Source organism: Macaca thibetana, chromosome 14 (genome assembly GCF_024542745.1).
Source record: "Macaca thibetana thibetana isolate TM-01 chromosome 14, ASM2454274v1, whole genome shotgun sequence".
NCBI lineage: Eukaryota > Metazoa > Chordata > Mammalia > Primates > Cercopithecidae > Macaca > Macaca thibetana.
This window is the reverse complement of record NC_065591.1, coordinates 61,096,782-61,108,877: the sequence shown is the minus strand read 5'-3', so window position 1 is coordinate 61,108,877 and position 12,096 is coordinate 61,096,782. Positions and strand designations below refer to the sequence as shown.

The window sequence follows — 12,096 nt, the reverse complement described above, 5'->3', positions numbered from 1 at the left end:
AAAAATATATGGAAATTATTAATAATCTAAAACTCAGGCAATTTGCTCCTCACCAATCACCTGCTATTTTTCAGCTCATTTTCTCTTGAATCCCGATTCAACAATCTTTCAACTTAAGGACTTTGATAACAAATTAATCTTTATATTTTTTCACATTTCATCATTTTCTTTATTTCTTAATTTCCCCCTTCCCATTATTAATTTTATGGTCCATTCCTTTAATTACTTTTTTGATACAAATATTCTCTCTCTTTCCCTCTTTTCTCTTTCCTTTCCTCCCTAACACACACATACACTTTGTTGTGCTTGTTCAGCCACACAGTAAGTAACTCTACCTAAATGTAACTCTCCACCGATTTGTACCTGCAGCCATTGGCTCAGCAATTTTTTTCTCTCATCTTGAATTATCAATTTTCACTCTCTTTTGCATCTTTCTCTATTATTACAAGCACTTGATAATATTTATCTCATCTTAAAATTGTTTCTTGACTCCAGTTCCCTTCCAGCTATTACTCCCAATTCTCTACTTTATTTTGCAGTATAACTCCTTGAAACAGTTGTCTATATTTACTGTTTCTAGTTCTTCTCTCCCATTTTCTCTTTAACTCAGTCCTACCCAAATTTCATATTAATATTGCATAATTCTCTTCTTGTCAAAATCTATCATAGCTACAATTTCTAAAAGCAGTGGTCTCAGTCTTTATTCCTTGACATATCTGCAGTATTTCATATACCTTTAAAATATTATATATATATCTCTTTAAAAAATTACTTTATTCACTAGCATACAGTGGTTTTTCTTCTACCCTAAAAGTGCTACTTATTTGTGTCCTTAACTTGTTCTTCTTAATCATTTGACCTCTAATGTTAGCGTTTTGTCCCAGTGCTCTTGTAGGCATTCATTTTCTTTTAATCTCATTTAGATATTGTCATTATAATGATGATTAGCAAATGTATATCTCCACTGTGGATCTTTTCTTTAATCTCCTGACTTGTATATCAACAACTGCCAATATATCATTTCCTCAGTGGATTATGGGAAAAGCATGTATCCTCACACTAAACAGTAACTAGCAGTACCTTTGATTAAGTAGCTTATCATCTGGTATAATTAGATGAAGAAAAAAAGACAATGACTTACCCTAATAAACACATAAGAATGTTAAAGTGAAATAAAGAATCAGGCTCAAGATCAACCTGGAGGAATTCAGATTAGACACAGTGATGCTTTTTTTCGATAATAGGCAACATGTGATACTGGATTAGGCAACAACAATAACAACAACAACAACAACAACAACAAAAGCTGTAGAAATTCTAATCCAAGATATATGTCTTCCGACACTATTCTTCTTCCGTGTTTCCTTCCTTCTCCCTGAATTGCTCTCCCCAAGAATCTGGCACAATTTGGTTACAAATTTTGTCTAAAAGTTAGGCAGCTATTAACCCCTTGGTGCAAGACCATGGTGACCGCATTTCCTGCCTTAAAAAAAGTCTAGCCTTTAAAAGAAGACCCTGACATGACTGATATGTCTCCCCAGAGATCTTATTTGCAAATTAACCACTGTTTTTAGCAGGTTGGACCATCGGTGCTCTGAGCCATGCCACAGCCTCTCTTGACCAAAAAAACCTTCCCAGGGTGGGAGTAAATGCAACAAGAAGACCTCAGATTCAGGAACTATGCTCTTGTGTTCTGTCCAGTCTTCTCCATGACTGCTGACTAATGAGTCTGGGGTGAGCATTATATGGATGAGGTAGGCGGAAAATAAGGCTGAAGACTGTTCTGTGAAGCCAGGAGCAGAGGTAGGTAAAGAGAGAATTGACAATCCAGATGTTCTGATGTATTTGGCTACTCTGGAGATCATCCAGACTTTTCCCTGGCTCCATTATAGAAACTAGTTCCTTGAATTTCTCATGTTATTTATTTATTTATTTATTTATTTGAGATGGAGTCTTGCTCTGTCACCCAGGCTAGAGTGCAATGGCACGATCTTGGCTCACTGCAACCTCTACCTCCCGGGTTTGTGCGATTCTCCTGCCTCAGCCTCCTGAGTTGCTGGGAATTACAAGAGTGGGCTGCAACGCCTGGTTAATTTTTTTGTATTTTTAGTAGAGATGGGGTTTCACCATGTTGGTCAGGCTGGTCTCAATCTCCTGACCTCAGGTGATCCGCCTGCCTCAGCCTCCCAAAGTGGTGGGATTATAGGCATGAGCCACCATTCCTGGCCACTCAGGTGTTTGAGTAGACTTAATGTGTACCAAATTATCATTAATAAATCCTTTGCTTTGCGCTTGAATCCCTCTTCTTGCAGTTAGAGATTTTAGTCTCTTGCTGTTTCATTATGGGCTCAAGGCAAGCCAGTCAGATCTCTGGAGCAGACTTTCTTAAAACAATGATGGAGTCTGAATTTTTTTTTAAAAATAATTTTTATGCATATGTTTAAGGTATAAAACATGATGTTATACAATACATATAAATAATAAAATGGTTACTGTAGTGAAGCACAATAGTTGCATCTTAATCTCACTTGTATCTGTCAGGCTAGCCAGGCAGAAGTGAAGTTATATGTATTTGTTAGTAACTTTATACCTGAACAGATAGGACCCTAGTAGTGTTTTCCAAAAATGTATCTGTCTGATTTCTTGTCTTCTCAGTTTCTGAGCATACCTGGTATCCCCCAAATCTCATTTCCTCCACGTAAGTAATCCTGGAATTTTGTGTGCAGAAACTTTTGATGACTGCTAAGCTAGAAATCCTTGCTGCAGCATTCCTAGGTTTGTTTCTATCCAGGGCAAAGTCAGGTGACTGCCTCATTAAACACACTAACAGAACTTCTTCCTTTAATTAGATAAGCATTCCTTCATCCTTACTCTGCTCTTAATGGCAGCATAGAACACACTGGCTCCTTTTGTGTTGAAGAACCTCACAATGTCACAATAGTTCCTTGACCTCACAGGAAATTAATGAGTGGACATCAATGTAGTACTATATTGGTGTGATTGGGATTACTGGGGAGCCATCTCATTTCATATCCTGCGAGAATGCACCTCATTCAGCTGAGGACCAGTCTTGGATCTTTGAAGAGAGTATTTGACTTAGAAGAGACTGAAACCATACTGTCTTCACCCTTGTATTATGGACTCAAGCCTATGTGTTTTTCAAGTTGAGGAACTAAATGCAGTTTCCTCTTTTGAGAGGTGAGTACATAGTTAGAGAAAGGGACTCAGAGATTTCAAAATCATGAGAAATCACAGCGAATATTTTAGTTAGTGCTTATGAAGTTACAGAGACTGTATTATACACTTCACATGCTTTTTCTCAATTAAATCTCCATTAAACTCTATCAAGTATTGTCTGAATTTTATAATAGGAAATTGAGGACTATGGGGAATAAGGAAATTGCTCAAAGTAATACAGTTAGCAAGTTAATGTAATAGAGCAATATTTTGAACCTAGGAGGTCTGAACATAGGCCCTGATCTCGTATTTTTCAGACTAGACTACAGAAGGAGAGCTTCAGGAGTCAAGTCATACAAGAGTTGCTTGAAGCATTTGGGGAAGACTCAGATTTAGAGATGAATTTCATTTTCTCAGGGAAGCCTGCCCTAAGTAGAAACTGTCTCATGCAACTCTTCATCATAGCATATATCAATTTGGCATTTTATGCATGTATTGGGAATTATTTGATTAATTTTGTCTTCTTATTAGACTATAAACTTAGTAGATCATTGAATATGTATGTTCTTACTCTTCAATGTGTATTTCAAACATCTAGAAGAATAACTGGTACATAATAATATTTCTTTGTCAAAAATATTTTGACAAGTAAATGAAAGGAAAAAGCAGCCTTTGAAAGAACATAAAATTGGAAGCTTAAGACAATGAAGAGAAATCATAGTGTTTAATGTGGGTTGTGGTTATAGACATTGACTCAATAAAAAGAAAAGCATTCTTAAGCTCAGAAAGTCTAAAGTTGAGAATGGCTGCCTCAAAAAAGGCAGACTTATACATCACTAAATGATTCCCTGTCATTGGAGATGTATAAGCAACTTCCATGTAATCACTTTTCACAAGATACTACATTTGGGAGTCAACACCATATAATTAGTGAACTACATATGCTTTGTAATTTACTTCCCAACTAGGTGACAATATTATGTTCCATTGGTTTATCAATAAAGTAAAATAAATAAAAAGAAAATATAAAAAACTTAGATATTGCCAGAAACCAAAAGCATTCATATTTTTAAAAAATTTTTGAGGATGTATCAAGTTAAAGTAAACAAAATAACTTTATAAGTAATTAAAACTTGTAATAATGTTATTATGTGTACAATTTATAGTGACCATTAATATAAAGTTAGTATAAACTTGCAGTAGTATACGAGAAATGCTTACTACAGTTACTAAAACAAAATTTATAATGCTATATGAATTTATTCATATGAATAAATACTATATGAGTTCAAATGCTATATGAGTTTATTTTCACTATATTCAATTGAGCAGGCGATTAAAAGAAAAATATTCTTTTCTTAAAATTTTTAAATTTTAGCTTCAGGGGTACATGCACAGTTTTGTTATATAGGTAAGTTTGTGTCTCAGGGGTTTGCTGTACAGATTATTTCCTTACTCAGGTACTAAGCCTGGTGCCCAATACTTATTTTTTCTACTTCTCTCCCTCCTCCCACTCTTCACCCTCAAGCAAGTCCCAGTGTCTGTTGTTTCCTAAAACAAGGATATTCTTTATAATTATTATAGAACTCTTTAACCCTATCTTAGGTTCTTCCACATTCTAAAATTCTTTTTAGGTGAGAATGACTGGATGAAGTTAACATTAATATCCCTTCTAGAATCAAGAATCTTTGAACCTCTAAGACTGGCCTTCAACAAGGTAAGAGTGATGGTTCTGACTTCACCTACAGGAGTCCAGATTTTTTTTCTTATTTTTCTTTCCTATTTTCTTATTTTTCTTTCTATTGGCATAACCTCAAACCACAGAGCAGGCACTCTGAGAAACTCCCTGATTTAAGTCACTTGTAAATCCCCAGTCTCTCCTTTTCTTCTTTCCTTCCCATGGCATGCTTTATCTGCTTAAGTATTTCCTGCAGCACACACTGTGTGGCTATTGGACTTACTGGTCCCAAAGTATCATTACCCTAAAGTATTATATTCTAAAGCTGGGAAAACAGACTAGGATTAATTAAAAAACAGATAGAAATGTATTATACAGATTAGGTTATAAATCTGTATAAATGTATTATACAGATTAGGTTAAGTACTGAATCAGAGGTGATAAGGAGCACCTATTAGAACATACAGGATGAACAGAACATGGGAGGAATCACAGATCCAGCAAGGGAAGATCTGGTCTGATTCATAAGGAAGGCCCCCAAGAGGGAACACTATTTTGCAAACATGATCACTTACCCAAGTTTGTTAAGAAATTCAATTATTACCAGCCTGGCCAATATGGTGAAACCCCTCCTCTACTAAAAATACAAAAATTAGTGGAGCATGGTGGTGCATGCTTGTAGTTCCAGCTATTCCAGAGACTGAGGCACGAGACTTGCTTCAGCCCGGGAGGCAGAGGTTGCAGTAAGCCAAGATCACACCATTGAACTCTAGACGACAGAGCAAGACTCTGTCTCCGGAAAAAAAAGAAAAGAAATTTAATTACTGCATTTAATCTTTTATTAATTGTTTATTAAATGTTATTTGTTGGCCTAATGTATATAAGGCATAGATGTTGAATACAGAGAACAAAAAATGAGACTCAGAAATTTCACAGTGTAATGGGAAGAGAGATATATACATACTTATTAAACAATTTTATATTTCCAAAGTGAGACACTCTGAAGACGCACAGTTCACTCTTCATAGGAGAAGGGATTATAGAAGGACTTCAAAGAGAAAAATGTATTCAGCTGGTTTTTGAAAGACTGTTAGGAACTATCCAGGTGACCAAATGAAAACAGCCCTTCTATGCAGAAAAAACACCAAATAAAAATGAATACTGGTGTAAGAAAGCATGTTTTTAGACACTTCATGATGCATATATAATTGGAACATGAAATATATGGTGAAATGTGGTGCTAAAAAATGCTAGTTAGCAAGAGCAATTGTATCAGACCCCCAGAAAGAGACAGATTACACACTGAAATAATTTGAGGCGAATGTAATACAGAAACCATTTACAAAGGTGTGGTTATGTGTAAGAAAACCACAAGTGCTTGTGATATTGGTTAAGTAGCAGTAGGCACTATTACAACCATTGGATTAAAGACACAAGAGGAAGATATGATTGCCAGAGAGAACCAGAGCCAGAGAAGACTTAGATAGGGATGACATTAGCTTGCAACAGCTTTCTTGGGAGAATACTGAAGGAATAAACATCTGACTGTTTTCTTCCTCCCTCCTATCTCTTGTTGGTGTTTTCTATTGCCAAATTCAGCCAGAAGTGAGAAGGCAAGGGAACCTGTTCATGTAGTCCATAGAGGTCAATGTTTCAGAGCTCAGAACATGATAGAAAGTGGTGGAGGGTAGAACAGAGGAGGTTAATGTAAGGTAGTCTGCACAACATAAATGTAGAGAGATCATATTTATATTACAGTTGGTTATATTCACATGATAGAATATTTAGGCAGCAATGCAGAGGCTCCACTCGAAGATGGAAATCCTGGAAGTGAACATATTAGTGACAAAGCTATTTTAATAACAGAGACAATAAGTGAGGAGGGCATGAATTTGAGTAAAATTGGTGGGAATGAAGAAAGGCAAGAAATTGAATGAATAATTAAGAGGAAGAAATGGCTTCTAGGATGACGTTATTTTATTTTTAACCACTTTTAGGAAAATAAGGCCTCTGTTCTCTGCATTATTATGTTCTCTGCATCTATCCCCAATGACACTGCCCTCAACCCTTCAACATTTATTCTGTTTGAAATCCCAGGGATGCAAGACCAACATGTTTGTATGTCCTTGCTCTGATGGGAAATGGTACCATCCTGTACATCATTATGACAGACAGAACTTTGCACGAGCTAGTGTACCTTTTCCTGTGCCTGCTTTCCATCACTGACCTGGTACTTTGTTTGTCTACATTGCCCAAAATGCTAACAATCTTCTGACTTAGGTCTCACATGATTTCCTACTATGGCTGCCTCACCCAGATGTTTTTTGTTCATGGAGTCTTTGCCACAGAGTCAGCTGTTCTGTTGGCCATGGCTTTTGATCGCTATGTGGCCATCTGCTGTCCACTTCATTATGCATCCATCCTCAATGCCACCATGATTGGGAAGGTTGGTGTAGCATGTGTGATTCATGGTCTTCTCTTTGTTTTCCCCTTTGTCATCTTCACTGAACGCTTACCCTTCTGTGGACGTCACATCATTCCTCACACCTACTGTGAGCACACGGGCATAGCCAAGCTTGCCTGTGCCAGCATCAAGCCCAACACCATTTATGGTCTCACTGTGGCACTTTCAATCACTGGCATGGATGTGGTCCTCATTGCCTCCTCTTGCCTCCTGATCCTGCTGACTGTGCTGCGCTTGCACTCTAAGGATGCTCAGCTCTGAGCATTTAGTACTTGCAGAGCCCACATTTGTGTGATTCTTATTTTCTATATTCCTGCCCTTTTTTTCCCTTTTTCACTCACCGTTTTGGCCACCAAGTACCCCCTCACGTCCACATTGCACTTGCAAATCTCTATCTCCTTGGGCCTCCTGTTCTCAACCCCCTGGTCTAAGGCATCAACACTAGACAGATTCGCCTGAGACTATTTGGCTTTTTTTTAATGAGGAGGAGGTAACTATACTCTCTACATGCACAGAGGATTAATGGAAAAAGTTATAATTAATCTTTTACTTTCTTTAGCACCTCTTATCCTTGGACTAGAGGTTTCTACTTCTGCTAATTCTAGCACACCAGTATCATGTATTATTGGAGAGTTTTTGAAGTATTTGTGAGAAACCATCTATACCTGCTAAATATGCAGAATATCATTTTTCTATAAAATTATCCTGTGACCTGTTAATGGGCCTATAGGTATTGAATATTTCCAGGGAAAGGCAATGTAGTTCACTTGAAAGTAAAAGGCAAGGAGAGTTATTCTCTCCATGTAGTGAAATCTCATATGCTAGAGTTGAGGAATCGAGAACACACACACACACACACACACACACACACACACACACACACACACACACAATTAATTAATTATTGCCAGCATTTTCTTAGACCAGGAGAGTCTTCAGTGAGAGTTTCAGCCTAGACCAGAGATTGCTGTGAGAACTCAACACCAAGGATTAGGTTGACAATACATGAGGAGGACTACAGGGGGAGAAGTCTGAAAGCACATAATTCCATAGGAACCCCATCATATTAGTTTCTCAAGGAAGTAGTCCAAAATATGTCACTTTTGGCCAGATGTGGTGGCTTCTATCTGTAATCCTAGCATTTTGAGAGGCCAAGGTGGGAGGATTGCTTGAGCTTAGGAATTCAAGACTAGCCTGGGCATCATGGCTAGACCCTGTCTCCGCAAAAAATTAAAAATTTAGCCAGGCGTGGTATCATGTGTCTGTAGTCCTAGCTACTTGGGAGGCTGAGGCGGGGGATCACTTGAGCCTAGGAGGTTGAGGCTGCAGTGAGCCATGTTTGTGCTACTACATTCCAGCACAGGGAACAGAGTGAGACCCTATCTTAAAATAAAATAATAATAAAAATGTCACTTTGTAGCTAATATAGTCACCTCCTGACTGATGACCTTTGCATTTTTCCTGGCATTTTAAGTGTGATGGACTTATCATGTAAATTATTCTGAGAGGCACTGTGAACTTGATCTAACCTTTTGTTTCCTCCATTAGTCTATAGCACTTTGGGTATACAAGGGTGCCTAGGACATTGAGTTTCCTGTTAATGCTATCCAGACTAATTGGATGACAGTAAACCTTCCCCAAACAGCTGGCTGGCATGTTTTTAGCACAGGCTTAACTTCCACAAGAATTGATGTTCCCCCACTTGGAAAAAATAAATGCGAGTAACCAGTCTATTCTCCTATGTAACGCAATAATATTCTCCAGCATCAATTTTCATCATATAGTGCTTATTACCAGAAACTCTTGATCTTTTAAGGCATTCTTTCTACTTTTCAACTTCAGTATCTAAGTTTCTTTTTTTTCTAAGAGTCTGAGATTGATCCCACCCACAGTTAACTTAGTTTGTAATGTGGTGTTTGATAAATAGGATCCTATAAACAGAGACCACAGTTTCTTTTATTATGTTATAGTAAAATATATATAACATAAACTTTGTTATTTTAACCATTTTTAAGTGTATGGTTTGTGACATTAATTACATTTACAATATTGTGTGACTATTACCATTATGTCCAAGACTTTTTATCACCTCAAACAGAAACTCTGTAACCACTAAGCAATAACTCCCCACTTCTCCTTCTACTCATGCCTGGAAATTTCTAATCTTCTTCTTGAAGAGAAAAACCTTATGCAGAAACTTTAGAAATACTCTTCATTTATTTTTTCTTATAGTTGAACATCTGTTCAGAAATATTTCTTGAGGATCAACTATATTCTAGACAATAATATAATTTCACAGGTGACTAAGGCACAGTGTCAGACTTTAGAAAACCCACAATTTAGAAAGAGAGGAAATAATGTAATAACAACAAAATATGGCATTTTCAGTGATATAGTATAAAAGATACCATGGGAGTGAAGAGGAAAGTATGCATATGTTAAATAATGATATTTTGGACACTGAAGTAATTATCATTTTATGGATTCATCTTAATTCTAGACCCTTTTTTCCACTGGGCTGAAGCAAAAAGGTGCCATGTGTCCATAACGTGAGATTTTTTTTTTTTTTTTTGAGACTGAGTCTCCCTCTGTTGCCCAGGAGTGCCCTCTATTGCTGGAGTGCAGTGGCGCTATCTCTGCTCACTGCAAACTCCACCTCCTGGGTTCAAACCATCCTTGTGCCTCAGCCTCCTGCGTAGCTGGGATTACAGGTGCCCGCCACCACGCCTAGCTAATTTTTGTATTTTTAGTAGAGACAGGTTTCACCATGTTGGCCAGGCTCATCTTGAACTCCTGACCTCAAGTGATCCACCTGCCTTGGCCTCCCAAAGTACTGGGATTATAGATGTGAGCCACCACTCCCGGTGAGAGAATATTTTTTCATCTTCTCATGGTTCTCATGTTGACTAAGTAAGCCATTTCTATGGAAAATTTTGTATCAAAAATTAATTATAAAAAGCTGCTGCTTACATATTAAGGAAAGAAAAATTAAACAACTATGAAGACTATCTCCTCTGTTGGAAGTTATTAAAACTCACTTACTTAAGACAACAGGAAATATATCTATACTCAAAACTTAGGTTTATTAATCCTGCTACAGCAAGCAAGAAAGCATTCCAAAAGAGCCCCTGGGTAACTCAAAAGAGTTGGGAGGGGATTCTTATATGATGTGAACTTGTTGCGCTTGATAACTTTAAGGAGAGATCTTGGAAGTTTGGGAGGATTCCAGTTTGGATGTGGTCAAGCAATATGGGTAATTTGGAATTGTATATCAATATTTTCTAAATCTAGGAAATGTGAGAACAAAAGTGGGCTAGAATTAACATTGGTAAAGCAAAAGCAGTTACCCATGTTAGCAAGAAGAGTAATTCTGATTGGCTTTCTCTCAGTCTTCTTCCAGACTTTGTCACAGAATGGCCTGTCTGTATTGTTCACATTCTTCAGGCTTTGTTTATGTTCAACAGCGAACAACATGTACTAAATTCTGGTGGATTTATTTTTTTAATCTTTCATTGTCCCCTTTTGGCCAAAAACAGATGAAAACAGCCTTCAACACATTAATTTGTGCATTCCAGTTAACCATTGTCAGAATTGTACTGATAGAAGGTTGCTCAGAAAACAGCCTGTAGTCCTGCATGTTTCTTTTGTTAAATGATAATCGTTGAATAACGTAATATGACAATGACTATGCAGCAGTATTTAAGACTTCAGACTGGTCTTGTATTGTACTGAACAAATGCCATACAGACTATGACCAGCAAATCAATGATTCATAGTTTATGTAGTAGGCTACGGAACCAGAGACCTAGATCACCAAACTCAGGCCACATAAAAACATAATCAAATTCCATTTCAGTTTATTTTTGAGATCCAGGAGGCTTTCCTTTAGCTTAACCACACTGTTTCACCTAAAAGGTGGTATTCGCATGGGTACTACAGAAGGTCTTAAATGTGCCAAATGTCTCCTTGGCTAGCTAAGAAGAAAATGGTTAGTGTTTTTCTGACTATGGGAGGAGCAGTCTGAGACAGTGGACAGGAAGAGGGAGTTAGCTCCCTTTCCAGGAACTTCCTGACTAACCCATACCTACTCATGTTGGAAGTCCATCTAGATGTTCTTCTCGGGAAAATACAGTTCACTAGAAGGTTATAGGTTTTAAATATTTGAAAATCTGTAGGCATTACTCCTTTGTTACAAGAGAGATTTATGTGTGTCAGGTACGCAGAAGTCCACCTTTAGAACACAAACATCATTGTCATTGTATCATTTATTACCACAAGATTGGAACAATTTTTTATTTTTTTCAAAAGGAGGAAATTATCTTTGGAATGACATCGAACCTATAAAACAGACTAGAGAGTACATGAAAATGCTCACTACTGTAATAAAAATTGTCCCAATATTTGTCACTACCCCTACTGACCTTGAATATACTGCAAATGATGAAATAAATTTAGCTTATGTATTGTGTTGACTCTAGGTCCGGCCTAATATTTAAAATATTAACGATTGAGGTCAGTGACGTGAGGAAAGTATGATACCAAAAGGAACTTGAGGAAAAAAAGTTGTCTTCTTGAATATTTGAAGGAAGAGTTAATAATTGTTTGGGGGATGACAAATCCAGCATTCAGAGGAGTAGCTGTGGTCACACAGCTGTGGTCACACATGCCCCCCAACCCCAGCCCTATCCAGGTATTATTTTGCTTTAAATAGCAGCGAAACACATTATGAGATTAGGCTGTGATTACAGTTAAAACATGTTTAAATGCATTTAGAAAC

At 37.2% G+C, this 12,096-nt stretch overlaps 1 protein-coding gene across 1 annotated transcript; it reads left to right on the top strand.

Moving 5' to 3' along the window:
- The first annotated feature begins 4,514 nt into the window (after nucleotides 1-4,514).
- On the top strand, nucleotides 4,515-8,066 carry LOC126935263 (olfactory receptor 52D1-like). Its single transcript, XM_050756513.1, has one exon. It carries the CDS (start codon nucleotides 7,143-7,145, stop codon nucleotides 7,578-7,580), a length of 438 nt encoding a protein of 145 aa, XP_050612470.1. The 5' UTR covers nucleotides 4,515-7,142; the 3' UTR covers nucleotides 7,581-8,066.
- The last annotated feature ends 4,030 nt before the right edge of the window (nucleotides 8,067-12,096 follow it).